This window comes from Ascidia mentula, chromosome 7 (genome assembly GCF_947561715.1).
Source record: "Ascidia mentula chromosome 7, kaAscMent1.1, whole genome shotgun sequence".
Lineage (NCBI taxonomy): Eukaryota > Metazoa > Chordata > Ascidiacea > Phlebobranchia > Ascidiidae > Ascidia > Ascidia mentula.
Window position 1 is genome coordinate 455,573 of NC_138572.1, and position 25,360 is coordinate 480,932.

The following is a 25,360-nucleotide window of genomic DNA, read 5'->3' on the forward strand; positions in this document are numbered from 1 at the left end:
AGAGTGGGTATATTTTTATGCGCTTTTGACCACAGGTATGAAGGCGCATACCGCCTCCACGTTTACATTTGGTAAACCTACACATTTAACACATAATGGCAACTGTAAGCAGTCATTGCACGCACTGTAAACTTAATAGCTTAGAACGACATGAAACCGCCGTAAGGAATTTCAAAACCCCTGATCAAAACGTACCAAAAATTATATTGAATATATTTGGGTTGTTGCATAAAGCGAAAGGCGGAAACCTTCGTACTACCAATTTTCGGGGACGCTTAAATTGTTTTTTATTGCTGAGATCCGTTGTAATCCACAAAGATTATATCAGCACGTGAAAATTACCTTCGGTATTAGCAAACGTGCTGGTATAGCAAACAAACACAATCTTTACGGATCAATGTATTTAATACTCACAGACAACGTGTGTCGAAGCAAAGAAAAACGAGAGGGGGAGAATGCGAGAAAAGAAAAGGGGAGATACAAACAATCCTCTACAGCAGGGCACGTGAGAGAAAACAGGCGTGCAAAGGTTATTGTACAGAATGTGGGGAAGAAGAAAAACTACGCAAATGGTAAATGCTTAAAGCTGCAACAGAAACCAAGCAAAGACAACACAGGAAAATGCTACAAAAACATGTGATTATGATTAGCGGAAGATGTTCTGAAATGATGCATCACGCTACCCTACAATGCTGTACTCCTTATCATAACTCTCCTTCTTATCACATATGAAAAAAGTGGATGCTTAAATTTCGAGGGTAAGTCCACTGTGATGAATTGAATGCGGACAATTTTCTAACGTGGGACCTAATTGTGAGGAACAAACGCACGTGGGCGATATAAGAGGCTTATACAAAAGCATTGCGCATGCGAAGGCATATGTGTACATATTGCCTATGTACTAAACACATATAGTGGTACACGATTCAACGAATATAACGGGTTGCAACATAGGGTTTTGATGCGGCTTGTACTTGGAAAGGTACAGAAGAAATATCACGAATTTTATCAAAAATCGGAAACCGAGGTTTGAAAACATTTCAAACCTTAAATATCAACAACAGAATTAATAAGGTTTGGTTGACTTGTTTTTGTCAATACCTTCTGAAGTAAAACAAACAATACTCTTGTTTTGTGGAATAATAGGAATGTTTCAACATTCTGTGCCATCGTGGAAAACAAATGCTCAACAACGCAATATTTTCACGCCGTTCTTTGCAAGTGCATGTTCACTGTCTCTGTAGCGCCAACGCGCGGGTGCACATAGCGCCAACAACGGTCACAAGATAGTGCAACAGCGGCAGTATCGTCTGCGTCCGCGTCTGTACCGGTTTGGAGCGGAAGCATTCGCCGGTTGGTGCGCAAAGTAAGCGTGAATCTCAATCCCAGGCAAGGCGCTCTGTGATGTAACAAAGTAGAGGTATTACGTCACACTTAAAATAGAACATTATGTGCTATTTAAAATTAACATACTTACTGGATAAAAAAACGAATGCAGTGAAAGTTAAAGGTCAATAAGTCCTTACTTCTGGTAATATAGCTGGAAGTTTTTACGGTGAATTACCAAATAAAACAAAATTTTACAATGGAACAGTAGGAACAACCCCTTGTAAGTCATAATTGCAGCAAATACAATGCCTTGCAAGTAAAAACACAACAAAGAAACAAACAATGTCAAAAAACAAGCGCCGCAAACCCAATTGTACCTAGTTACAGCCTTGCAGCAACACATCATAATATAGTACAACGACAATCAGGGCATAAACGTTGAGGGGGTGGTGCAACAGATGGCTGTGGCGTGACTGGGGCAAAATAAGCATGAATCACGAGTTTAGGATTGTGCTCCTGATTCGTAACAAAAAATAATCAAGATTCAAAAAGGATAATGAAATGATCACATTAAGGGAATCCCCGATGGGAAACACGCAAAACCAAACAGGAAGGGTGGATTCGGTGAATAGCAGGATGGGAATTGGGATTCAATTATTGAGCCATGCAGAGGATGCGTCACGGTCGAATGGAAAGCCAGCCAACCATCACCGAAAAGAAGAAAATAAAAAATTGATTGTTAGTAAAACGCAATTGTTGCACACAGGTTTTGGTGCGTGGGCGGAATTATCTTGTGAGTGCTGACAAATTATCCTGGTTAATTAATCAAAACCCTCATTTCCTTACACTCATTTTATAGCTTAATTCTACCACAAACATATTTTAACCACAAACATATCAACAACCCAATGGTAAAAGACATTTAAACTCATAGAGGATATGTTTTACAGTGGACGAATGTTAACAAACGCAACACCATCAACAAAACAAATATGTACCTGTATGTGGCAATATTCACAGCACAAAATATAAAAGCACGGAATTATACAAGTATAATTCCAAACAAAGATGCTGAATAACAAATGTAGTGTTTAACAAAACGACCCCCACCTTTAAACGATTGATCCCGGCCCTGGTGATCAGCTGGCAGTCGTAAAGTTCAAGACGACTAAGATTCTGAAATTGAAAATTTAAATCACAAGATCAACTTATTGGGTTTAAATGACTTGCAATGCCATGTAAAAGCTTTTCATGGTACTTTATTATTGACCCATCAAAACACAATAGAAAACACCCACACTAATTTTAGAGTTAAAAGGAACAAATTTTCCCCCATTAAAAAGTTTGGATGCCCGTGACATGAAGTAGAAACAAAACCTTGGGAAAACCAAGGAGTAGTTTTGAAATATTTCACACCTGGCAACCAACAAGGTGGTCGAGGCTTAAATCGGAAATCAGTGGACAATTGTCGAGTTCTAGCACCTCCAAGTGGTCAGTTGCACACAACCCAGATCCAAGATCTTGGATTCCTCCATCCGTTATGAGTTCACAGTGGGACAAGGTCTGCATAATGCAAGTTCTTAAAGTTTGATGGAAAATAGATTAAATAAAATAGAGTTTACATTGGTGTAACACATTTATACCATGTGTATAAAACAATCAAAAAAACTAACTTATTTTATTCTAAATTTTTAAGATTGATTTTTTTGTTAACATGTACAACTTGCCAACTTCAGGTGACTGACGGCATCTTACCAGTTCAGTAAGTTTCAGGCAGTGCAGAGATAGATAGCGAAGTGTTCTGTCGGAAACTTGGACACATTCCTCAAGGTCAAGTCTTTCCAAATGAGGACAATTCTAAACACGGAAACAACCACATATTTAACACGTTGAAGTAAAGAATAAAATAATGACGGATAAATTTTAGAGTTAAGTAATGTTAAAAAATGTAAATACAACACAGAGCAGTTCCATAAAAAAAAAACATGTACTTGCTTACGGCAAATTTTATAGAAAGGAATATGGAAGCATCGAATTATACAAGTATAATACAAAACAGTCAAATAGAGCAATCCTGCTTTGTTCGATGTAAATTAGACTTAGGTAATAAAAAAAGCAAATTCTTTCTGAGATGTGTAAGGTCATTGTTAGTCCATGTGTGCCATGTTTTAAGTAACATAAAATAAAAGGTCAAATTCTATTGATTTTTCTCTTTAGGCACTAATATGGTGCCACAAAATATTGAAGATCTAATAAAAAATTACACAGAGCAGTTTGTAAAAAGATATGATTTTTACTTTGTTCTTTTTGTTTTGTTGTTTTATACAAAAGTTATGGATGATTTTGGTAAACTTTGGTAAACTTGTCTTATTTGAAAGCCATTATATCTTTCATGTGCATAGTAACTTTGCATGCAAATAAAAATGACCGAATTTTTTGAAATTAAGTTGTACAACAAATGAAACATTTCAAGATATTCTTACTTTTGCGAGGGCGACAAATCCTTCATCTGTTAAATTTCCACATGAGGCAACTTCGATAGTTTTCAGTTTTGGGCAATTTTGTGCCAATTCTTTAAGTGTGTTATCATTTGTGATGTTACACTCGGACAGCGATATCGTTTCAAGGTCATGACATTTTTCTGCAATTCGAACAACTCCGTCATCTGAGATATTCTGCAAATGTGAAAAAGAAACAAAACAAATTAAACACCAACACTTTCTATCCCATATTTGATGGGACACTTTTTCAAATAAATTTTTACATGACAGAGAGATGGTATGTTTCACTTGGAACAAGAGCATTAAACATAAGCTAGGTTTTAAGTTACACAAGATATGAAACTGAAAAGTTTTTTTACTAAAGTAACAGAGGTCATTAACTCACCCCACATTTTTGAAGGTTTAACACAACGAGACTGGGACAATTTTGAGAAATGTGTTCCAGACAGCTGCTGGTGATCTGCAATAACAAAACAGAATACAATCAATACCCCCTTAATTTCATGCCACTCAATGCTAATTGGGGGTCACTGAATTGTTTGGTGTCCCACTAATGAAGACATGTCAAAATCTGTGGTTTAGTGACAGCTGATGAAAAATGTCGTTGTGTCAGCTACTTTGGATAAGAAGAATGTAGCTCAGTTTACCCACTATAAGAAATGCTTCACAGACAGTAACACAGTAAACAAACAAAATGTGTGATTTAAATACCTAACATGTAATGATTATACTTCAAATATCCGTGCCAAAATATCTTACAGATAAGGATTGTATTTAGGACCATAAAAGTGCAATTGAACACACATTTTTTTGATTTTTAAAAACCAAACGCAACAAAAAACAGAAAATTTTTGATAAACAAGCCAGTGAGTTAGCAATGCTATAGATCATATCCAATGGAAAAATGTAAAAAATTTATAAACTGGCCTTAAACCCATCTTTTTGAACATTAAAAGTGATGGTCTAAGTCAATTGGGCTGATTAATTATTCATATTCGCAAGCAAAGTGATATCTCATGATCTTGCTTTCCATTTTCAACCATAAGATGCTTACTTTAACGTGTTGGGGATTTGTAAAGTTAAACCATGTGTCAACAATTGTGTGCAAATATTGTTTATATACCTTATTTGTTCATCAGTATTGATCTTAAACAATCATAAATGATTTAACATCAGCTGTAAAGTTGTGTAACAAAATGTTATGCACTTTCTTTTCACAATATAAAGCATCCATAGGAGCTTTAAAGGAGCAACATCAGGTAAAAGTTATGGGTTAAGGCAGCTGGTTTTTAGACATTTAGGGGTCTTAGGCATACTTCTTAGATTTTCAGAATTCGTTTGTGGTACAGGGGTTTTTAAGTCAACTACAAATAAATAAATAACCTACCAGGAAAAGTTACTTTTAACTCAGTTGCTACCCACATACATATGGAACAGCATGTATTACAAAACATGAGCCTTTTTTGCGGGAACAAATAGTAATAATTGCAATGGTTACACACAGCTGCTTGCATTTTTATTGTAAAAATCACGACTTTTCGCAAAACATGTAGAAACTTATAATTAATGAAACTTATGTGGGACGTCTAGAGTCCATTTCAAGACACACAAAAGAGAAACCCAGGCTAAGATGCAATGATTTTCTCTAACATTCACATAAAATATTAATAGAAATTGATGTAAATAATAATTATTAATGGAAGTTTTGAATTAAGCTGAATTAGCACAAAAATGCTTTGTATGGCAGCATTTAAGTAAACAGTGCGCTGTTACTAACTCAAGTTAGTTACTAACAGTTACTAACTCAAGTTAGTTACTAACAGTTACTAACTCAAGTTAGTTACTAACAGTTACTAACTCAAGTTAGTTACTAACAGTTACTAACTCAAGTTAGTTACTAACAGTTACTAACTTTAGAAAACAATTCGTTTCTTTTCACACAACACAGTAGGACAGTGATTCCCAACCGGTGGTATCCGACTGCAATAAAGGTGGTACGCGAACACCTTTTCGTAGTTTGCGTATATAGTTCGAATTTAAAAAGTCGGAAGTGATCTCAAACTGTTTAAATGTTTGTTACTCCATCCCCCAGGTTACTTTGTAACACTCAACTAGGTGGTACGCGTCGAAATTGTTTTATCTCCAAGTGGTCCGCAACCACAAAAAGGTTGGGAATCACTGCAGTAGGGGGACAAAAATATTGCTGTACTCACTTTGTTGACCCCCTTTGCATATAAGTGTTTAAGTTTTGGACACCCAGTGGCGATGTTTTTAATTCCACGATCAGAGATTTTATCACACCAAGATATGTCCAGGTGGCCCAACTGGGGACATCCTTCACTGCAATGCAAGCAACAGTGCTGAACTTAATCAGTGCAAAAACAAAAATGAACCTGGTCTGATGTTGTTGGTTGAAAAATATAACACAGATATAACAAGAATTCTATTTTTAACTGAAATTAGTTTCACATCAACATGAGTAGAGCAATTAATATGTTGGGTCAAAAGGTCAAATAGGTAGATTTTAAAAGATAATCACAGGTTCTGTCAACAGATTATTTAATAAAAGAAAACTGGTCAAAAACAACAAAACTGAATTCAGTTTGTACAGTAAGTATATACAGGTAAGTTATCTGAACCTTAAATAATGCAAACTTATGTTGGGCAACAAACCTAAGTTGTTTCAAGCCTTGATCTGTTATTAGTGGACATGAATATATGTCAAGATGTCGCAGAAGTTGACAGTTCTTTCCAAGACTGACAAGGGTTCTGTATGAGAGAATATTAGAGAATTAACAACAGCGTGTTTTAGGTATATATGTAATTAGTGGTGGAGGCTACGTAAGTCTTGGTTTAAAGCAGGATAATCTCTTTTATGAACGCATTTGTTGTCCCATGCAGGGAAAAATATGACTGACAATTACATTAAAGCCTATAACAAAAGGGATTATATAAACTTTTCTTGGGGATTTTAGAATGTTATGCTTCAAAGATCAAGGAATGACATGACATCAGTGCTGGTAAATACACACACCCTACTTTCACAATGGCAGCATTGTGTTTAAAAATGAAACTATTAGAACTTCTCAAGTACTAACCGCAACATACTTATGTTACACAATATCATTTAACCCAATGCTCAAGACAGGAGAAGTGGTTAATTTTGTAGTGCCCAAAAAAAGACATTTTCACATACCATAGTCAAGTCATATTAAGTACATTACCTCAATACTAAGAAATGTCTTATCACCTTATTTCTATAAATTCTCAAAGTGTATGTTACAATCAGCAACAATGCAAAAGTAAGTAGTGAGTTATATCGATGTTTCAGTCCTTGGACCCTGCAAGAATGTGACCTTCTCATTTAAGGCCAGCAGTAGGAATGACGCAGGGTTGCTTTATGCGAAATAACAGGAAACCACAAATTGAAATGTGTGTCTTTTAAAACTACACTTATACCAACAAATAGTAATTATGTGAATTCCATTGGCATTACCGAAACCACACAATATCTTGAACTTGTGTAAACAAAGTCACGAACTCGTGGTTAGATCAGTTACAGTAAAGAGCTAGTCATGAATTTTACTGCCTATAATAGAACAATAAGCAAACAAACAATTCTCTTATTAAACTTCACTTAACAATGCTTTGTGCCAAGTTTGTGTCAATTAGCTTTGATAGGTAACAAGCTATATTAATGTGTTTTGATAAAAGTAACAAATGAACTGAAATTTTTTGTGTGGATTATTTTATTTTCACCTTATTAATAATTGAAAGTATTAATAACAGTTGTGAAAAGTTTCAGCTGTATCATCAACCATAATTTCTCATGTATAAAGCATGTATTAATAAGACCACTTACTGATCAGTTATTTTCTTGCATTTGAACAGATTCAACTGGGCAAGATTCTGACAGTTTTGTGAAAAGACCCTCAATGTTTTGTCCTCTACATTCTCACAACTTCGAAGAGACAACTGCTTTAAAAATCCACCACATCGCTTGGACAAATTCTCAACCACTCTTCCCTGTAAACACATTGGTCATTTAAGCAAGTTTTTTTGCCTACTATAAAACAGGTGCTACATGTTCAAGACATTTACAGCAGGAAATATTTACTAAATATATTAAACTATGAAAATTTGTGTAAGTATTTTTGTAATTTCCCAACAAGGCCTATTAAAACATAATAAATATTTATGTGTCTGAATTAACAAAAATTTACGTGTCTGAATTAAATTTGTCCATATAATAAATACCAGCATTACAATGTACAAAGATTTTACAACCATTGCAATAAATGTAAACCCAGAGTATATGACCATGGTTTGTATGCTAATCAAACAGGGCTTGTGACAAAAGGGTTATTATCCCAAGTAAGATTGACATGTCACTTTCAGACATTTCAAGGGTCTCAACACATTTTCACATCGCTGTCCTGCATTACATGATATTGGAAGTATGGAAGTAAGACTTAATATCATTATTCAAATTTCATATAAAAAAATGGTGAGCTATTGTGTGAACATTCCATACCTCAACAACACATTGAAACTTGAACAAATCCACACTTTGCCAGTTGCTTCCATCCAAAGCCAAGCAGTTCCAGTGTTTTGAAACCTTTCAACAAGACAAACAGTAGCATGGAAAGAAGGAAATAATTTATGTTGTGATAAGGAAACCTTCTAGTTGTTACCGACCACATAGAGCTATGTTACTGTGGCTGGTGCATGATTTTATTAACAAAATTTCTTGTCAGATGTTATTTATTGTTACCTGAGCACATCTACAAAGAGTCACAATATCAAGATAGGAAAAGATTCGAAGCAGAAGTTCTTTTGGGAGTTTTTGATTAATGTTGGCCTCTGGTTCAAGAAATGCCTTCAAACATTTTATTAAATAATCAATTTTGTGCAAAGATCATTTGATAAATATATGTCATAATAAAGTTATACAGTAACAATGTAGCCTCTAGGAACAATAATTAAAACAATGTAAATATGTAAACGTATCATATGATACAACAGGTTCAACTTGATATTATAACAAAGCAACGTATGTACTATAATTTGACACATGACAATCTATACAAGTGCTGCTATTTAAACTGAAAAACAAGTTGCTTGCCTCAATTTTTTGCTTGAAGTTGCCACTATTCATGATCGATGAGGAGCTTGAATAGTTGCAGGAACTGCCGTTATTTTTTTCCACTGGTACGTTATCACAAGGCTCTATTTTACGTTTCCTTTTCTTTAGTGGTTCAAACATTTACTCTGTTGCTAGTTCCATCATCAGTAGCATCAAGCACAACATTCAATATCGCACAAGTTACATAAGGTCTACAAGTTTACAGTCTATTTGTTAGTAAGGCATAAGCATGAAACAAGTGAAGATTGCTATGATCAAAAAATACATTAGAAACAATTATTTCAGAAAAACAAATGAAATGATTTTTATTTTCTGCAAAAGACTAGCAAATGTCAAAATATAGCATGGACACTGGTAAAACTGTAGAGGTTATTGAGTCAGGTCCCTGTCATGGAGTTGCAGGCTGGCCAAAGCAAAACCCATCAAAATCAAAATTACAACTCTGTTAAAAAAACAAATACCAATGCAAACGGTTTGGGACAAAACACTTTATTTAAGAATAATATTTTGCTTCACCATTAACAGTGGTAATTCTCTTTGACGGAATGTGTTGCTACTATTGCATTCATTGTTGCAGTGTCATGCCAACCATGACAAGGAAAATATTCGTCAATGTGATTGTAGTACTTTCTATCCCTACACATTCATCACGGACCAGACAATATTTTTCCTAAAACAGGTTTGGTTGGTTTCAAGAATTACAGGCGAATGATTGGACCTTATAAAGAATGATCTTTGTTGACACATGTAAATCAACAAAACAAAAACAAATTTCCTAAAACAAGTGTGAAGTGCAATTAATAATACTGCTTTTTTCCATGGATGGTATTTGCAACCTACACTGGGACAAAATACTGAATGGCAGCATTGTAATTGTTCATTTATGGATCATATTTTTTATCTTACTGTATAGACAGGTTAGAACTTAATAATTTTTTTTGTTTCTACAAATTTTACAGTACAAAAAAATATTTTGCATTTTAGGGTGAGAAAAATTAATACAGCAAGCACGAGTATTTCATGACTGCCAACAAGTCAAGAATAACTACCTATTTGTCATATAAAAAAAAATTGCCTTTAAGAAAACATAGGCCTACCTTATATATGATTCCAAGTAATTTATGAATTTACATTCAATAGTCAGTTGGATAATTAAAATTACCTTAAACTAAACGATCAGAAAAGTCAAACAACTCGTTAATATTAATTTTCCACCAAATGGGTAACTATAGTTTGTAAAAATTAAAAACTTTTTCTCGATCGAAAACAAAATATCGCCTTCCGATATCGGCAACTATTATTATCAGTTTCACAAAAACCACACGACAAAAATTTAGCAAATCTATCTAAGGTGGTTTGTAGATATTCTTAACCACCACGTGCTATAGGGCAAGGGCGTTTCTTTGTCCGTCTTGCAGAGAGACAGACATTTTTTCTCCGAAACGCCTTCGCCATCCGTCTGTCCGCAACTGTCAGCTGATCAGCAAAACAATAACAAACTAGCTTACACAGAAATCATACCGGCCGTTAGCCTCCGCCACGTGCAGACGAACAAAGACTTTTTAGAAATTGTTTGTGATCAAACCAGAAACGGAAACAAACCGCATTTACATGCGTAACATAGCTTGATATTTTTGGGTGCTTTTTTTGAAATGTATTGGATAAATTTTCTCAACATTCAAATTTTGTTTGTATTGTTTTTTTATCAAGTTTACTTAACTCCCGAATGTGTGTTACTTTATTGCTCAATATAACTCACCAAAAACTGTGTGGTCCACTTATTGCAGAAAATGTTAATTAATATTGTATGATGTAGAATATTTCTTTCGGTACCATACTCACACAATTTTACTGGTTTTTCACTGATAGTTTGTTTCTTTTCTACAAAAAAATGCCGTTTTCTGACGCACAAACAAAACTACAAGTACTTTACATTGTAATACACAAAACAAAAAGCATTACACAAAATTTCAACATTTCTAAATGAGCTCCGACATCCGTATAAACTTTAAATTTGGTTTCAGTAAATTTTCCAAATCACATGCTCATTACCAACATGTGCCCTGAAACAGAATATGAAAGACTTCAAAAAGATAACGGCTATAAGGCAAATACAATGAATAAACAGGGTTAATTGTTGTTGGTACCAGAATGCCAAAACGTCTTGCTTTAAAGCACTGTTGATTATAAACCTAATTCTGTTGAACATCAAAAGTGTTTTGTTGATGTAACAGCAGCAGTATGGTCAAAACATGGATATTCAATTACATGAAAATGCAAAGCTAATAGTATGTTGACCACATAAATCATAGTTGTTACTTTCGACTGTAAAAAACAACTGTGATACGCTCATTGGATATTTCAGGTGATCCAGATCCTAAAAGTGCAAGTATGTTGTCGGCATTCAGCAGTGTTTTCTGGCATATTTTGACAGTTCATTACTTGAATTTATCATGCTGGTAGTTGTGGCAGACCAAATTCATCCACCGCGACTCCCTCCTAAAAAATACACAATAAAACAGGTTACATTGATCACCTGCAATCATGTGTGTGTCACCTTTCGTCTTTTTGTTTGTTACTGGTTACAAAATAGGAATTTGCGGCTAATATTCATTATGTTGAAAAATTCCTGAACACTAAGACACAACCTCTTAAATAGTGAATTTTAATAAACAAAACGATTTTGTGTTTTTAATTGTGTATATTTTCATACTACACTAGAGAAGCTCAGTAAAAGAGATATTCACGAAACTTACAGCATTTGCTGGGACTGATTCCCCACCGATCTCAGTGGAAGGTGCATTTGGTGCAGAAACAGCGTCATCAAGGAATTCGTCTTCAAACAGATCATCACCAAGTGCATCAAGTTCTAAATTTAAAACAACAATCTGGTAAAACACGCAAGATTTCAATTTCATGATTGTGTGCAGCCTATAACAATTAATTATATATCTATTAGTTCAAATAAAACAAACAACTTGTGCAGTTGATATGCTGTAAGTTGATTTTTAAGATGTTGCGTAACAGCCAAAACGTTGAAAAAATCAATGTAATAAAGTTTGCCAGAAGGGCAGTATTCAGCAATAAATATGCCTGGCAGCATCAGTAGCAATTAATTTGATTTTTAAGTTTTGTGTGTTATAGTTGTTTGTTTATATAGTTTTACTTTTTATCTGCCCTTACTTAACATTTGCTGCAAACAAATTTTTTCAAGTGCCTTTGTATGATTTTACAAGCATTCCTATAACAACTAGACAGAGTATTTCATTCAGCCTACTTGAAAACAAAGTACAACACACAAAAAATAAGAATATTAATGATCAACACATGCAACAACTTCCAATGTGTTAAATACCTGCATCAAGATCTGCTTCATCAATATCCGGCATTCCATAACTCCTCCCAAGAGTTTCCTGGATTTCATCCGCATCCTCCAGCATATCTTCCATATCATCTTGAAGATCCTAAATGAACACAGAGAGCATTTATATTTGACCTAATTTTCACTGTTGCTATCAGCACGAAGAACATTAACATTTGTTTCTGGGAAGAACATCAGCAGTTAATTGAAAAAACAACAACAACATCAACAACAATTTGGATATTCTGGTAATATTATCATGAGAACAAATATTTCATTTTTTTAAAACCTTACCTCAATTTTGCCCAAATCAATCTTTTTAGTTTCTTTTTTCATTTGTTTCAATCCAGTCTTCATGGCGGACACAGTAGTTTGTGTATCTTTCATGGTCTGTATGGCATAATTTGTCTGCTCCATGTTAAAACTTTGCTGCATCATGTTGCCACGTTGTTGCTCATACCTGATGTTTTACATCACAAAAAGACTTTTGTATTTAGCATTTTGATGATGGAGGACAAAGTGAAATGAATTGAAATTAGCATATATCTTATCCTTTCACACAACCAGCAATCAAAAGTAACTGTGCCCAAGGGCAAAATTTGTGGTCATTTAGACAAGAATTTCTTTCAGGTTATACAATACACTAAATAGTTAATTAATTATTTAGTGTTTGCATTGTATCCTTTTGATTTGTGTTCATTGAAACTATAATTAAATATGAACTTACTTTTTCTTTTGTTTCAGAATCATCAGAGCTTTTTGTTTAACTGCATTTTTCTGTGGCCCATTTCTCATTTTCTTCATCTGATTTTTATACTTGAGTAAATCTGCATCAAGTTTTGCAATCTTTTTGTCAACAGAATCTGTGCGATCGTCAATCTACAAATGTAACAGTAGTTTGATCGTATTTTGTACCAAACATTACATTGTTGAAACTCCACTAATTGCTAAACAAAATGACCAGTTGGCCAGCTAACATCCGGTGCAGTCTGTCGTAAGATCATACGGCGGACATGTGAGTACAAGTTTTTTGTGCAAAATCATTTGATTTAACATAAATACACAGTTATTATAAACAATATTTTCCAATGCGATAATTGTGCATAGTTTAGGAACACAACTCTCGGGTTTTCTCATAATTCTGAGTATAAAGAGACTGGCCCATATTGTTATTAACACTGTCATGTTAAAATAAGACGTTTCGACAAAAACTTATGTCATCATCAGTTTGACTGCACGATTGGTGTAGCTCCATCATTATAAGTAGTGATGCACCGAAACAGCATTTTTTTTATTCGGCCGAAACCGAATATTCGGCAAAAGTTGCCGAATAAATTCCGCCGAATAAACTGAAACTAATTTGTCATCCATCTCTTTAAAATCGCAATAAATTTAAACAAAACATGTGCTGGAATGCATCTGATCCTATCATACAACTATTTATTGGCACCTAAAGAATGCTGTACCAACTGCTTAAAGTTGATTTCGGTGACAATTAACAAATAAAACACACTAGTACAGTTTGAACTATGATTCTAAACTATACTAAACTTTGCGTACCAGTGTTGCATGCAGTAAAAAAGTTTCGGTTTCGGCCAAATTTTGCAAAAATATTCGGCCGAAACCGAATAATTATAAAAACCTTGGTTTCGGCCGAATAAATTCGGCAAACCGAACTTTCGGTGCATCCCTAATTATAAGGAGCATAACAGTGTTAATAACAATATGGGCCAGTCTCTTTATACTCAGAATTGTGCATTGTTTGTTAAAACAAAAACCAAACAAACAGAATTATTGGCAATAAATGTGCTTGGACTACAAGTATCACTTTGTTCTAAATACAAGAAGGTGTTACCCGCATTACTGTCATTTTTATACATTTACATAACAAAGCATTTTACATCCAAAAGGTTCATACTTACATTGGAAATACAATCAGTGAGATTGGGTGCAGGCTGTTTACCCTTCGATCTTCCAAAAATTCTATCCATTTTATTTGTTTATTGTAACTTTTTATAATAAAGACACTTAATTTGTATTTAATGCTAAGTACACCTTCTGAAAACATATAATATATTCTGAATTACAGTCATATATGGTCTTTATTCACTCAATACTTACGAAGACCACCTGGTCGACCTATGTTAGGTATAAAATGAACCAACAATTACACATACAACAACAGCTTCCTTCTTCATTACATAATGTAATCGTACCACAATTTCGCAAAATTCATTTTTATAATTTAACCACAACAAAGCAGGATCATCAATAAATACAGTATAAAATCGGCCACTTTAACACGAACCTTCCACTAAATATTCAGGAATACCAAACTTTCATTCACGCTTTGTCGTTCACAGAATAAAAGGTAAACAGTAATCATTGTAGCGTGAGATCACGCTCACGTGATAGTAGATCATGTACCCACGTGACGTCATGCGGGGCACATGACGAATATGAGTGTGAATGCTTGTGGACAAACACCCAATACTAGCGCAGCAAGCACAAATAGTTGTAATAAGTGTGGATCATTAAATGATGGTTGTTTTGTCCCTGTGAAACCCGCTTTGAACACAAATTCTAAGAACAATTCAGCGCATAAAAACAGGCATCAAAATAATTGACATTTTTCGCTCACTCTGTGAAAACTGATTCGAATCACGTGGTGACGCTGCATGGTCAAGGCCAACTGGTCGTCACAAAGCACGATTCTAACATCAAATTATGTCCAACCGGAAGCTCCCTTTACGCCTTTCCTAACTTATTCGGAACTTATGACGTGGAAATCACATTCATCGGTGGAATCTTGAGAATGAGTGTTGCCTTATTTTATTCCATCGAATATTGCTATTTTAATGCAAACAGAAACCACAGTACAAGTAATTGGCAATGTAGTTTATTGCATGGCATGGCAAAGCAGTAAATGTATGGTACGAACAGTAAGGCACGTTGCAAGTTACACAAAACGACGCACAATAATATAGAAACTATAATGACGGAAAAATAAAAATAAACGCTTGTCCATGATTTCCCATTCAAAAAGTCAATTATTCCAGCTACCGCGAAATATCCCCTGCGGAAAATAAATAAATGAATGAAAAATTGAAAAAAATAACACGAAATTATACGTACTGAGATAACCACGTGGTTTCCATTACAACAAAAACAACGTCAGCATATTTTAATCATATTTGTAACCGTGTGTTACTAAATCTACGCGTTATCAACGATATACTTACTGGGCAGGTAGCATTTCGAGTATCCACCATAGCTCTGTGCAAGCCAGCAACACGCCATTGCCAAACAATCGGCCATATTATTGACGTGATCTCCACAAGATACACTTGCTCCATCAGGGGAATAACCACATCCAACACCACCACTCTTCGCAATAAATTACGCAGGTTTAGACGATATTAAACAGTACTTCGTTTGGCCAACAAAATTGGTAATTTTGTTTTTAACTGCGTACAGGTACAGCCCAGTGCTGTGTGCAACTTCGTATAGAGTTAAAAGCAATTTAAATAATTGTGTCTTGCTACAACAATTAAGCAAACGTCATCAAGTATTTACGTAACAATAAAATCTTTTACCTGAGTTTGGAACCGGTTGGTTTCTTCTTGTGACGTGGTAATCTTCACAGGACTTTGTGTTTGAAAGAGTGCTTGTTGTTCATTATAAAGAGAAGCAGCATATACTGCCAACGATAAAGAGCATGATAGTAAACAAAATGTACCTTCATATATCGTTCACATATAAAGGAAAACTTAGAAAAATCAATTTTGTCATTGCAAAGCCCAAGGGGAAATCCCAAAACCAAAGGCCGCTTTGTGTGCTGTATCATGCAGGGCTTGATATTTTTCGGTCGTTGAATTTTACAACTTCTTGTACTTCATTAACAATCATTAGAAATGTTGGTACTTACATGCTACTACTCTTAAACCATTCAGCGGTCTGATGCAGTGGACATGCCCGCTTGATGAGTCACCGAGGGATTGAGCAATTAACCAGGAACTTATGGAGTTTTGCTGGACGTTAAGACGATCCATCACCACTGAACCGAAAATTTGCAAAAAAAATGTTACAATCAAGTGGATGCGAAAACTTTGTCACCAGTCGGGCAAAATATCAAGAATAAAATAAATAATAACCAGCAACGAGAAGCTGTGAGTTTAGATTATCAACATCCTCCGGCAGCTGTAATGAGCAACGAAAACTTAGCAGCAGATATTTTCAACAGCTTCTATGTTAAACCGCAAGTCGTTTGTTCTCAACCTTTTTAATTTATAAATATATTCCGGCTACGCTTGCAAACATCACCAGGATCGCTTATTTATGATAGATTGTATTAAATTACTGATGAAACTTACAAACATATAGGCGAAACAGATATCAACTAAAATCTTGTATAACAACATAGGTACTTGGACTTATTACAGCATTAATGAGCAATATAAAAGGCAGTTCAACCGACATGTTCCACTAAAACCCGTAATAATCTATGAGCACAATCTGCATCATTGCTAACTTACCTGTTTCAAACGTTGGCGTCCAGCAACATCCGTGGCTCAAACATTCTTCTTCGGATTCGATTTTCTTGTAAAGAGACGAATAACAAGGTACTGAATATTTTATTGTCGTTTGAAACATTCGCTGGAACCCGCACGTATTATCTGGAATTCGATCAGAATCGTTTTGAGAAAACGTACATTAACAATTGGATTTGCGATTGAATAAAAGTCTTCCGAAAAAACAGAAAAAAAATGTTTTTAACACTGTTCTTGTACCTTGGTTTGTTGCAAGCTGAATAAAGTCCACCAGTTTACGTGCATTAGCGCCTGTCTGCTGGCTCTGAGCTATATCATAAAGAAAAACGCAATTAGCCATTAAGATTGAGTTTCTTAAAGTTAAACTCATCACTTACTTGGCAAAACAGATCCTGGAATTTTGGCAGAAATGATTCCACGTTCAATTTCGTCCACAGATGGCAGTGGTTTCTTGGTGGTTTCTTTCACCTACGGGTGGAGGAAGATTTGAACACAACCAACCAACTTACGGCAGTATATGTAAATATATCCCGGCTACGTAAACAATGCTATCGCCCAATGTCTATTCAAGATAATTACACAAAAACTGTGCCAGCGTAGCGAAAACAAAGATAAACAGGAAGTTGTTTATCTTAAATAGACAAGATTGTAAAGCAAAACATATGGGTGTGTGGTTTTAAATGTGCTTATTATGAATAAAATTATTTATCACTCAATATCGTGGGTTTTCCTGTTATTAACATGCTGCGGTAACTCACCGCTTTCATCGCGTTGCAGGAAACTTTCCATGCAGGTAGATCAAGTCCAGCTTCATTAACAATTTGACAGAGTTTCGTCATAATATCCAGCTCCGTGGCTACGTCATCGGCCTGAACGATGTAAGGGGTAAGTTCTTTTGTGATGTCACAAATAGGCAATTGCATTTGACACGACCCAAGCAGAATGAGAGGAAAGACTCATACTGTTAGGTGACTGAACTTTATTTTATTGAACTGATGAGAAAAATACTTACTGGTTTGGATTGTGTGGTTTTCTTTAGCACGTTGGTTGTTACAGGAACAATTTGATTGCTTGTGATTGGTTGATTGCGCGCCATGGTTACCATATTCGGCTGCTGATTGGTCGTAGCGGTGGACATACTTTGTAAGAGTGAGAGCTTGCACAGTTTGGCAGATCCGAACCAGCAGAGTACGACATTACGGTTCAAAATATTTTGAGATGCAGGATTGTTTTGCTGATAAACCTGTCAATAAAATGCCATTTAAAACATACTTAACAGTAAAATGGTTGCTGGTTAAACGGACAACTTAGAGCTTCAAACTTGCATCAATGTCAGCAAGCGTTAGTATAAATTAAACCTCGGCGACGTAATACTATACAATGTTCACACACTCACATCATAGTTGTCCGAATTATCGTTGTCAGATACAGGGGGAACGGGCTGGTAAGATGCGATGTCTGGTTGTCTGAAAACAACAAGTGTTACTTTTACACCAAATACTGGCGGGATAATGGTAAGAGTTAGTGTCCTGTACGAACAAGCTAAACCACCTTTTCCCAAGCAATAACAATTTTCACTTTAAGGTGACAAAAAGGTCAATTACGTCAAATATTTGTACAATCACTGACATGGGCACAATCAAAATTGCCAGTCTTACCCGAATGTTGGAACCAAATCGCTGGAAATGACAATATTTTCAGTCGAAGGTCCAGGCATAACAGGAGATGGCATATTGGCTGCGGGTTGCGAATTCTCGGATTCCCACCAACTTCCGGCTTCCGGGTTCCCAGAGGAACTTGATTTTACAGAAGAGTTTCCATCCACTTCCTCGATCTTTGGGCTGCCCGGAATAATCGTCGCGTGCGGACCAGATGGAAGAGGAATTTTGTCTTGAGCAAAGGAAGGCAGCTTGTTGCTTGAATTTATTGTGTATCTTTCGCCAGAATTGTATCTGGATGTAGGAAGCGGTGCGGTAGTGATTCCTGCGTTGCTTGGTGACGAAAACGTGGTTTGACGTTGGAATAAAACCGAGTTGTGTGTCGGACTTGGCGAGCCACGATGGGGAACAAACTGGTGAAATTTGTACGAAGTTATGTCGGGGAAGAGGGTAGAAACAGTTGCGCGATGTTGGAGCGTTGAAGACGGGGACGTAGACGGAGGGTTCGCGCTGGTTATGGGAGCGGTGGTCGTGCTTACAACGTTGGACATTGATTTAAACTCAGTTGAACTCTCTGTGGTAAGTGATGACGTGGTGACCACTGACGTCATTGCTTCTTCCGATGTATCAACAGTCTCACTACTTGATAAGATTACTTCAGTTGTTGGCTGGACGGCCAGAGTCGTTGTCGGTTCAAAGGTGGAGGCAGAACTCGCAGGCGACGAAGTCTCAGGTCGCGTGGTTGAGACAAATGTGGCCCCAACTGTGGAGATAAACTGAACTGCTGGAACTTCAGTGCTTGAAAGGTCTGCGGATGAAGTTGTAGCTGCGACTGTTTCGACGTTCCCGACGCTACTTGTAACTGTTTCAATTTCCGACGAGGTGGAGACGGAATCTTGGGCCTCAGTTACTACTGCTCGGGAGGTAGCGCTAGAGGGGATCGGAGCGGTAGTCGTCATAGCAACGGTGCTGGTGATTTCGGGCGTCACATTCGCGGTTGTTGACGTCAGTGATGACAAGAACGAAGCAACTGTTGCGTCTGTGGCGAAATAAAAAATTATTGAGATAGTTTTGAGAAAACATCATGCAGGATCCGGTTTAAACGATTTAATGCAAACCAGCTTTTGAAAGGATATTTTAAATATGACAAAGATTTTATTCCACGAACACTTATAGCGGATTTTTTGCCTCAAAGCATGGGTCTTGTTTAAACAATAAACAAACAGATAAGTAAAAAACGTCTTACTCATATCGTAACATCCTCTGTGTTCATCCCAACAGCATTGTGCTCTTATGCACGCCTCTTTGCTGTGTGTCACAATCGGATTGGTTGGGGCGACCAAACACGTGATCCGGTTCGTCACTGGGATGGTGGCGCACTGTGGGTTCGGGCAAATACCGACTGCAACAAGAACGATTTTAATTGTAGGAAAAGTGATCATCGTGTATTTGATAAGTAGCAAAACGTTATTAGGTCGCATGTTTAACTTTGTAGGTCGTATTTTTTGTGAATTTAAAATGCATAATGTAATATTTCACTTTAAAACTTTACGACACTTTACACGTAAACTTACTAATAGGACACAAGATGTACGCACTTAAACAGAATTTTGCGCGTCATATGGCTACGCAAGACAGCAAATCAGGCCCATGTATTTCGTTGCCCACATTCAATTTAAGGCTGTGTCTGTTTTTACGGTAAAGCACTACACAAGTTACCCTCTCAATGTCACAATCTTTCACAAATTTCTATAAATACTCACTTTCTTTTCTGTAACACCTCTTGTCGGCGTCCACAGCTTCGTCGTCATCCCAGCAACAGTTTTTTCGCAAACATTTCGTTTTGCTGCTTCCAGTGTAATCACATCTGCATCATAAGGTGGTTGTTATGGTAAATCAGCACATTCTACACACAACTCTGCCCGTTTTGCTTGAAACCATATCGTTAAAGTGTTTGCAAAACGATTGCCTTTGTTCAGAATCAGTGATGAATTTTTTTACGCTCAATGGCTCATGCACAAGAATTGCAATGCCAAACTATTTTTGTACCTTCCTGAAACTGTACATATAAAGCATAAAACAACGTTTTGGGTGTATTACATGACTTGCACAAGAAGATTTGGAATAGTATTCGTACCTTCGTCTGTCTTCTACATTAATGGAGCATTTCGTAAAACAGGGTCCTCGAATGAGAGGGTCGTTCATTTCAGTTTCTTCTTCCGTTTCTTCAACGACCACCTCATCCGATGTAAAGGCGTTTTTAAATCGTTCCCTCTCCCAAGCTGCACGAATCGTACCCGATACGACGTAGTTGAATCGGGCTGTACATTCTAAAGAAAAAACGTAGAAATTAGGGGTGTGACTTTGGTCGTTCCTGTGCCAAATATGGCGTAAATGCTCGATGAAAGTTCAGTGTAACTAAGATGATGTGAGCAGCCAATGGCTTACCAGACAAAATAAACAACGTATTACAAAACGACTTTTGATTTTTAACAACAATCAAACCAATACAACAACAGTCTAATGATTAAATCTTGAGGTAATTATTACATGCGGTGTTGTCTAAATGTTTCCTTACCTTCTGCAACGAACCCAAATCCCAAAAGAAAAAGTATTGGCAGTAATTGATGATTCATATTCCTAAGATCAAACGAACCTGTTTTTTAATAGAAAAAATATGTTTAGATTTCGAACAATTCAAACTGCGAAACTCTATACGTTTAAAAAAGTTTTTTAATTGCTTAATTATAATTCTCAAAATGCTTAATCTTAACTTATGTTAAAACACATCCTTCATTGCACTTCCTTGTCAGCACAAAAACGAGATATCTGTTGTAACTCTTGAACACTCTTGCAATGCTACCAACTACAACTAACTTTGAGCTATCTTGGACTCGACTCACTTTCACTTCATTTCCGAACTATGTCCCTTCAAGCAACGTGACTACCTGTAATATTCTTCATGTTGGCTGCTTCTAAAACACATCACCTTGACCGCAACGCCTTCTAATTCAGCGCGTTAGAAAATTGACATTCCCGAGAAGTAGTACGACCAATAGGCAAACCCATGCTGAGACGGTTTCGTTGTCAGTTGCACGGTATTAGAAACTACTTTACAAAGGTGTAAGCACACTCTATGTTTTGGACAGGTTTATGGGCGTTGACAATGAACCTTTAGACATTCGAGAATTGCTCACATATGACGTAACAACGGGGTTTGTGCTGTTTAAAACAGCCGAGTGACCGACAGCCATTCTGCAATTCACAGATATGCAGTCATCACAAGGTCTATGTATAACAGTTGTGTTCGTTTCTTCGACCAGACTGCATCGTAAATCTTTATTATCAGCAAGTTTGATTGATGGTATTACAATATCTAATAAATATTGGATGAAACGTTTTACCAAATGGAATCAGCCTGTCATCTCAATGGCCGACTTACATCTGATTACTTAAAACAGCGTTAAAGGGTTAATTGGACGAACCCTGAGTTTCAATATCATGATAAGGCACAATCTACAACGGAAACATTTACGGTAACTCATAAATTTTGAAATCTAGGCACATATCCCGCCGTTTTGCAATAACTACAGAACCAATACCTTTGTTGGTCAGTGCGTCGCGGCGCCCCAGGTATTCGAGCACAGCCATCAGCAACTTTAAGATGGAACATTGTGCACTACCTAAATATCCTTAATATTTGCGCACTGTTTAAACATTTATCCCCAAGGCAGATTTCATGGCCATTGGCTGGCGAAATGCAAAAATTACAGCACATAATTTTTGTTTTTACAAGCAATTGAACCATTAATATGTGATTACTTTGTTTTTCCCATAAATTGCAGCCAAAACAACATGGGTGAAATAAGAAAGATTTATTCACAAATGTACAGAAACCTCAATCGCAACCAAATTTCAGTGCTACTTTTAAAGGGGGTGGACAGTAATTCCACTGCACAATTTTAGGCACATGGCAGGCATTCACAAGGTTTATTCCATAACATTTGACTATACTGATCCAGCTTTGTAGGTACATATATATAACATAAGGTAATTGCCCTTCGGTGAATTGTGATATGTACCATGTCTAAAAAGTGACAGTAAAAATATACAAATTACTAGCAACCAGTGGGGTGGCAGCCTCCTGCTATTTGTGGCAGTCTGTTTGCAGCAGATTCATGTTGTTGGTACGATAAAAACAAGTAAGGCAGTCATAAAATGTGAGTGAGTGTTTCTGTGAGAAAACATCTAGTGGACATCAACCCACTGACTGATGTCTCTTTCTTTTGAGGAATATTTCAACGGTGGTGAAGAATATGTTCAACTTTGTTCATCGGGCGAACTCTGGTGCCATGTTAGTCGCTCTTCGTAAAACTTTATCACCACTTGAGGGCACTTTACATTGGCTTCCTCTGATGCCACAAGGTCCGCTTCATCACTTCCTTCCCTATAAACAATGACAGACATAATATTCAAGGAACTGGATGCAAAAGTCGACATACATTAACTGCAGCACAAACAAAACAGTACATATGTTGCAAATAGACCAATGATACTGAGGCAAGTTCACAATATAGTTTAACAATAAATAGAAAATTTTTGTCCCACAGAAAATAAGGTTCAACAAATGTTCATTGCACATGTGCATACAATATTACTCAATTGCAGTTTACCAGCATTTATTTGGTAATTGGTCAACTGAAACATAGCTGGTCATTTCCTAGGATAGAGTAATTTCCTGTTTGCTTCCATGTGCCCAAGTCTAAACTTGCCACACTGTTTTTTTCTGGCATCAATATTCTGGGTATGTATGGCATTTTAATTTAAAAAACAAATACCAATTGGTTAAACATAACTTTTTTATAACAAACTTATTTTGTTTACATCTCTGCAAAAATAATGGCAGTATTTTTGTAACTACACAAACATACAAAAAAGGTAAGATTGGTCGTTAATTGTGACAGAATCTAGCCCCAAATTAAGCATTGTCCTGACCAGATACCAGCGAGTTATTATGATAGGACTTTAATTGTTTAAAACAGTGGTTTCTAACCAAAATGCATTGCTGGGCCAAAATTTCATTCACAAACTTTATAACTGATAACGCAAACATTTTGTTTGTTTTTTTGGCATCAAATTTTTTTGACATGTGAAAAATCAGGAGGCTGTCCCCAGGGTTGGACATCACTTCAAAGCAAAATGTCCAAGGATAAAAGCCAGTTTGTTTTGAGTACAATTAATATACATTTACACATACCATTTCATTAGGAAAGTTAGTTGACCACCAGAGTCTGTTGCTCCAATGATTTTTTCAGGTTTAAGTCCCCTTGCAAATCCACGGGGTCTCAATTCTTCTGATATGCGGCTCTTTTTAGCAGACTCTGACTTTTCAGTCAGCTTTCTCTTCTTGTCGTCAACTATTGGTAAAAATACTTTTGTTATATTCAATACAAAAACTTTATTCAAACAAATTAAGGTTGTATGAATTGTCAAAAACAAGGGGCACCAAACTACTGCTTACGGCTCAATCCCCACTGTCAGATAAATCTTGGTTTTATTTTGTAAATCACTACATGTTAGGCACTTTTGTTATCTATTAAGTAACCATTTACAAAACAACAATGTTAGTATAATATTGATGGTTATCTGGCCCCCAATCGTCACTACTCACATATATACGGCCTTTTATATAAAAAGTTTGGTGGCCCCTGGTCTAAGCCAATTAACACCAGCGTTTAATTTCCAGATGAATACACCATATATACCTTTGACACCTTCTTTGGGTTTCTTGTCTTTCACTGCTCTGTTTTCAAAATCTGCTATTAAGTCAGGACAGTCCAGATTTTCATCAGGTTCCCATGTGTTGTCTGAACTGTGGAGACATTTCGGCATTTTAAAAATAACGTAAACAAATGGTAAATGGCATTTTTTAAAAAACATCATGACAAGCTAGTTAATATTTGCACAGTTACAGATAAGTGGAAGGATTCCAATCTAAAAGTCAGAAACTTACTCTGAAAAGCCTTTCCATTTAATAAGGTATTGTACTTTTCCCTTCACAAGTTTCTTGTCGACCACTTTTTCGACTTCATATTCATCTTCTCCGTCCATTTCGTTTTCAACTTCAGGTTCCGAATCTTTCTTTTTTCCCATGATATTCTGAATTTGTAAATAAACATCAATTTATAAAGTCAATACTACATATACATGTTTACTTGTACTAATAAAACAAACAAGCATGAGTGGCTGTTTAATAAGCAATGTTTAGACATAAACAAACCCTAATTTTACCTTGCAACAACCTTTAATTGATGAAAACAATGCAATCAATGACACATACACAAACAGACTTACCAGGTTAAAAGTAAAACACACAAGCACAGTTTATAAAATCTAATGAGAAAAGACCTTGAATACAGAAAATAACTATTCTAAGCATGATTGAAAAGTTTATAACAGTGTACAGCTTTTCACAATTATAGACACACAAGCAGAAAAAAATAATACAGATGCTTTTGTGAGTTTTACTGTGTGAACTTAAGTAAATATTTGACAACAACCCTGCAATTTTTCTGTACGAGTAAGCCAAATTTACCTGCATAGCAAATAAATGCAAACTGTGCTGACAGATCTTCTATAAAGCAGAAACAAGAAGAAAGTAAATTTTGTTCCAAAAAACGTGAAAGGCAAATAACCTTTGACCCTTTTTAAAAGAAAGAAGCGGAGGAGTTTATTTCGCGCCCATTTTTTCATCCGGGACCCCAAAAGCGCTGCACGTTTGTTTGCGTCTTCGCGGCAATTTAAAGAACAGCTTT

The 25,360-nt window shown here is 36.1% G+C and overlaps 3 protein-coding genes across 5 annotated transcripts; all 3 read right to left on the reverse strand.

The window, feature by feature from the left end:
- Positions 1 to 383: 383 nt before the first annotated feature.
- Positions 384 to 9,220, reverse strand: LOC145909236 (uncharacterized). 2 transcript variants are annotated; one of them, XM_082996568.1, is made up of 13 exons: positions 8,956 to 9,220; positions 8,605 to 8,709; positions 8,365 to 8,448; positions 7,693 to 7,856; positions 6,504 to 6,599; positions 6,044 to 6,170; positions 4,216 to 4,290; positions 3,813 to 4,004; positions 3,085 to 3,186; positions 2,746 to 2,892; positions 2,440 to 2,505; positions 1,707 to 1,845; positions 1,260 to 1,399 (listed from the first exon to the last, which is right to left on the reverse strand). In XM_082996568.1, exons 1-12 carry the CDS (start codon positions 9,094 to 9,096, stop codon positions 1,732 to 1,734), a joined length of 1,413 nt encoding a protein of 470 aa, XP_082852694.1. In that variant the 5' UTR covers positions 9,097 to 9,220; the 3' UTR covers positions 1,260 to 1,399; positions 1,707 to 1,731. The 2 variants fall into 2 exon arrangements, with proteins under 2 accessions (XP_082852693.1, XP_082852694.1); XM_082996567.1 differs by lacking the exon at positions 1,707 to 1,845 and having other exon boundaries at positions 384 to 1,399.
- Positions 9,221 to 10,895: 1,675 nt separating this feature from the next.
- LOC145908392 (charged multivesicular body protein 5-like) lies at positions 10,896 to 14,416 on the reverse strand. The gene is made up of 6 exons (XM_082995667.1): positions 14,260 to 14,416; positions 13,065 to 13,216; positions 12,632 to 12,797; positions 12,332 to 12,440; positions 11,733 to 11,845; positions 10,896 to 11,475 (listed from the first exon to the last, which is right to left on the reverse strand). Exons 1-6 carry the CDS (start codon positions 14,326 to 14,328, stop codon positions 11,428 to 11,430), a joined length of 657 nt encoding a protein of 218 aa, XP_082851793.1. The 5' UTR covers positions 14,329 to 14,416; the 3' UTR covers positions 10,896 to 11,427.
- A 7,989-nt stretch (positions 14,417 to 22,405) lies between these two features.
- LOC145908177 (chromobox protein homolog 3-like) lies at positions 22,406 to 25,277 on the reverse strand. Of its 2 annotated transcripts, none has more exons than XM_082995386.1 (5): positions 25,141 to 25,277; positions 24,559 to 24,704; positions 24,311 to 24,417; positions 23,803 to 23,962; positions 22,406 to 22,992 (listed from the first exon to the last, which is right to left on the reverse strand). In XM_082995386.1, exons 1-5 carry the CDS (start codon positions 25,144 to 25,146, stop codon positions 22,866 to 22,868), a joined length of 546 nt encoding a protein of 181 aa, XP_082851512.1. In that variant the 5' UTR covers positions 25,147 to 25,277; the 3' UTR covers positions 22,406 to 22,865. The 2 variants fall into 2 exon arrangements, with proteins under 2 accessions (XP_082851512.1, XP_082851513.1); XM_082995387.1 differs by lacking the exon at positions 25,141 to 25,277 and adding an exon at positions 24,900 to 24,953.
- Between the last annotated feature and the right edge of the window lie 83 nt (positions 25,278 to 25,360).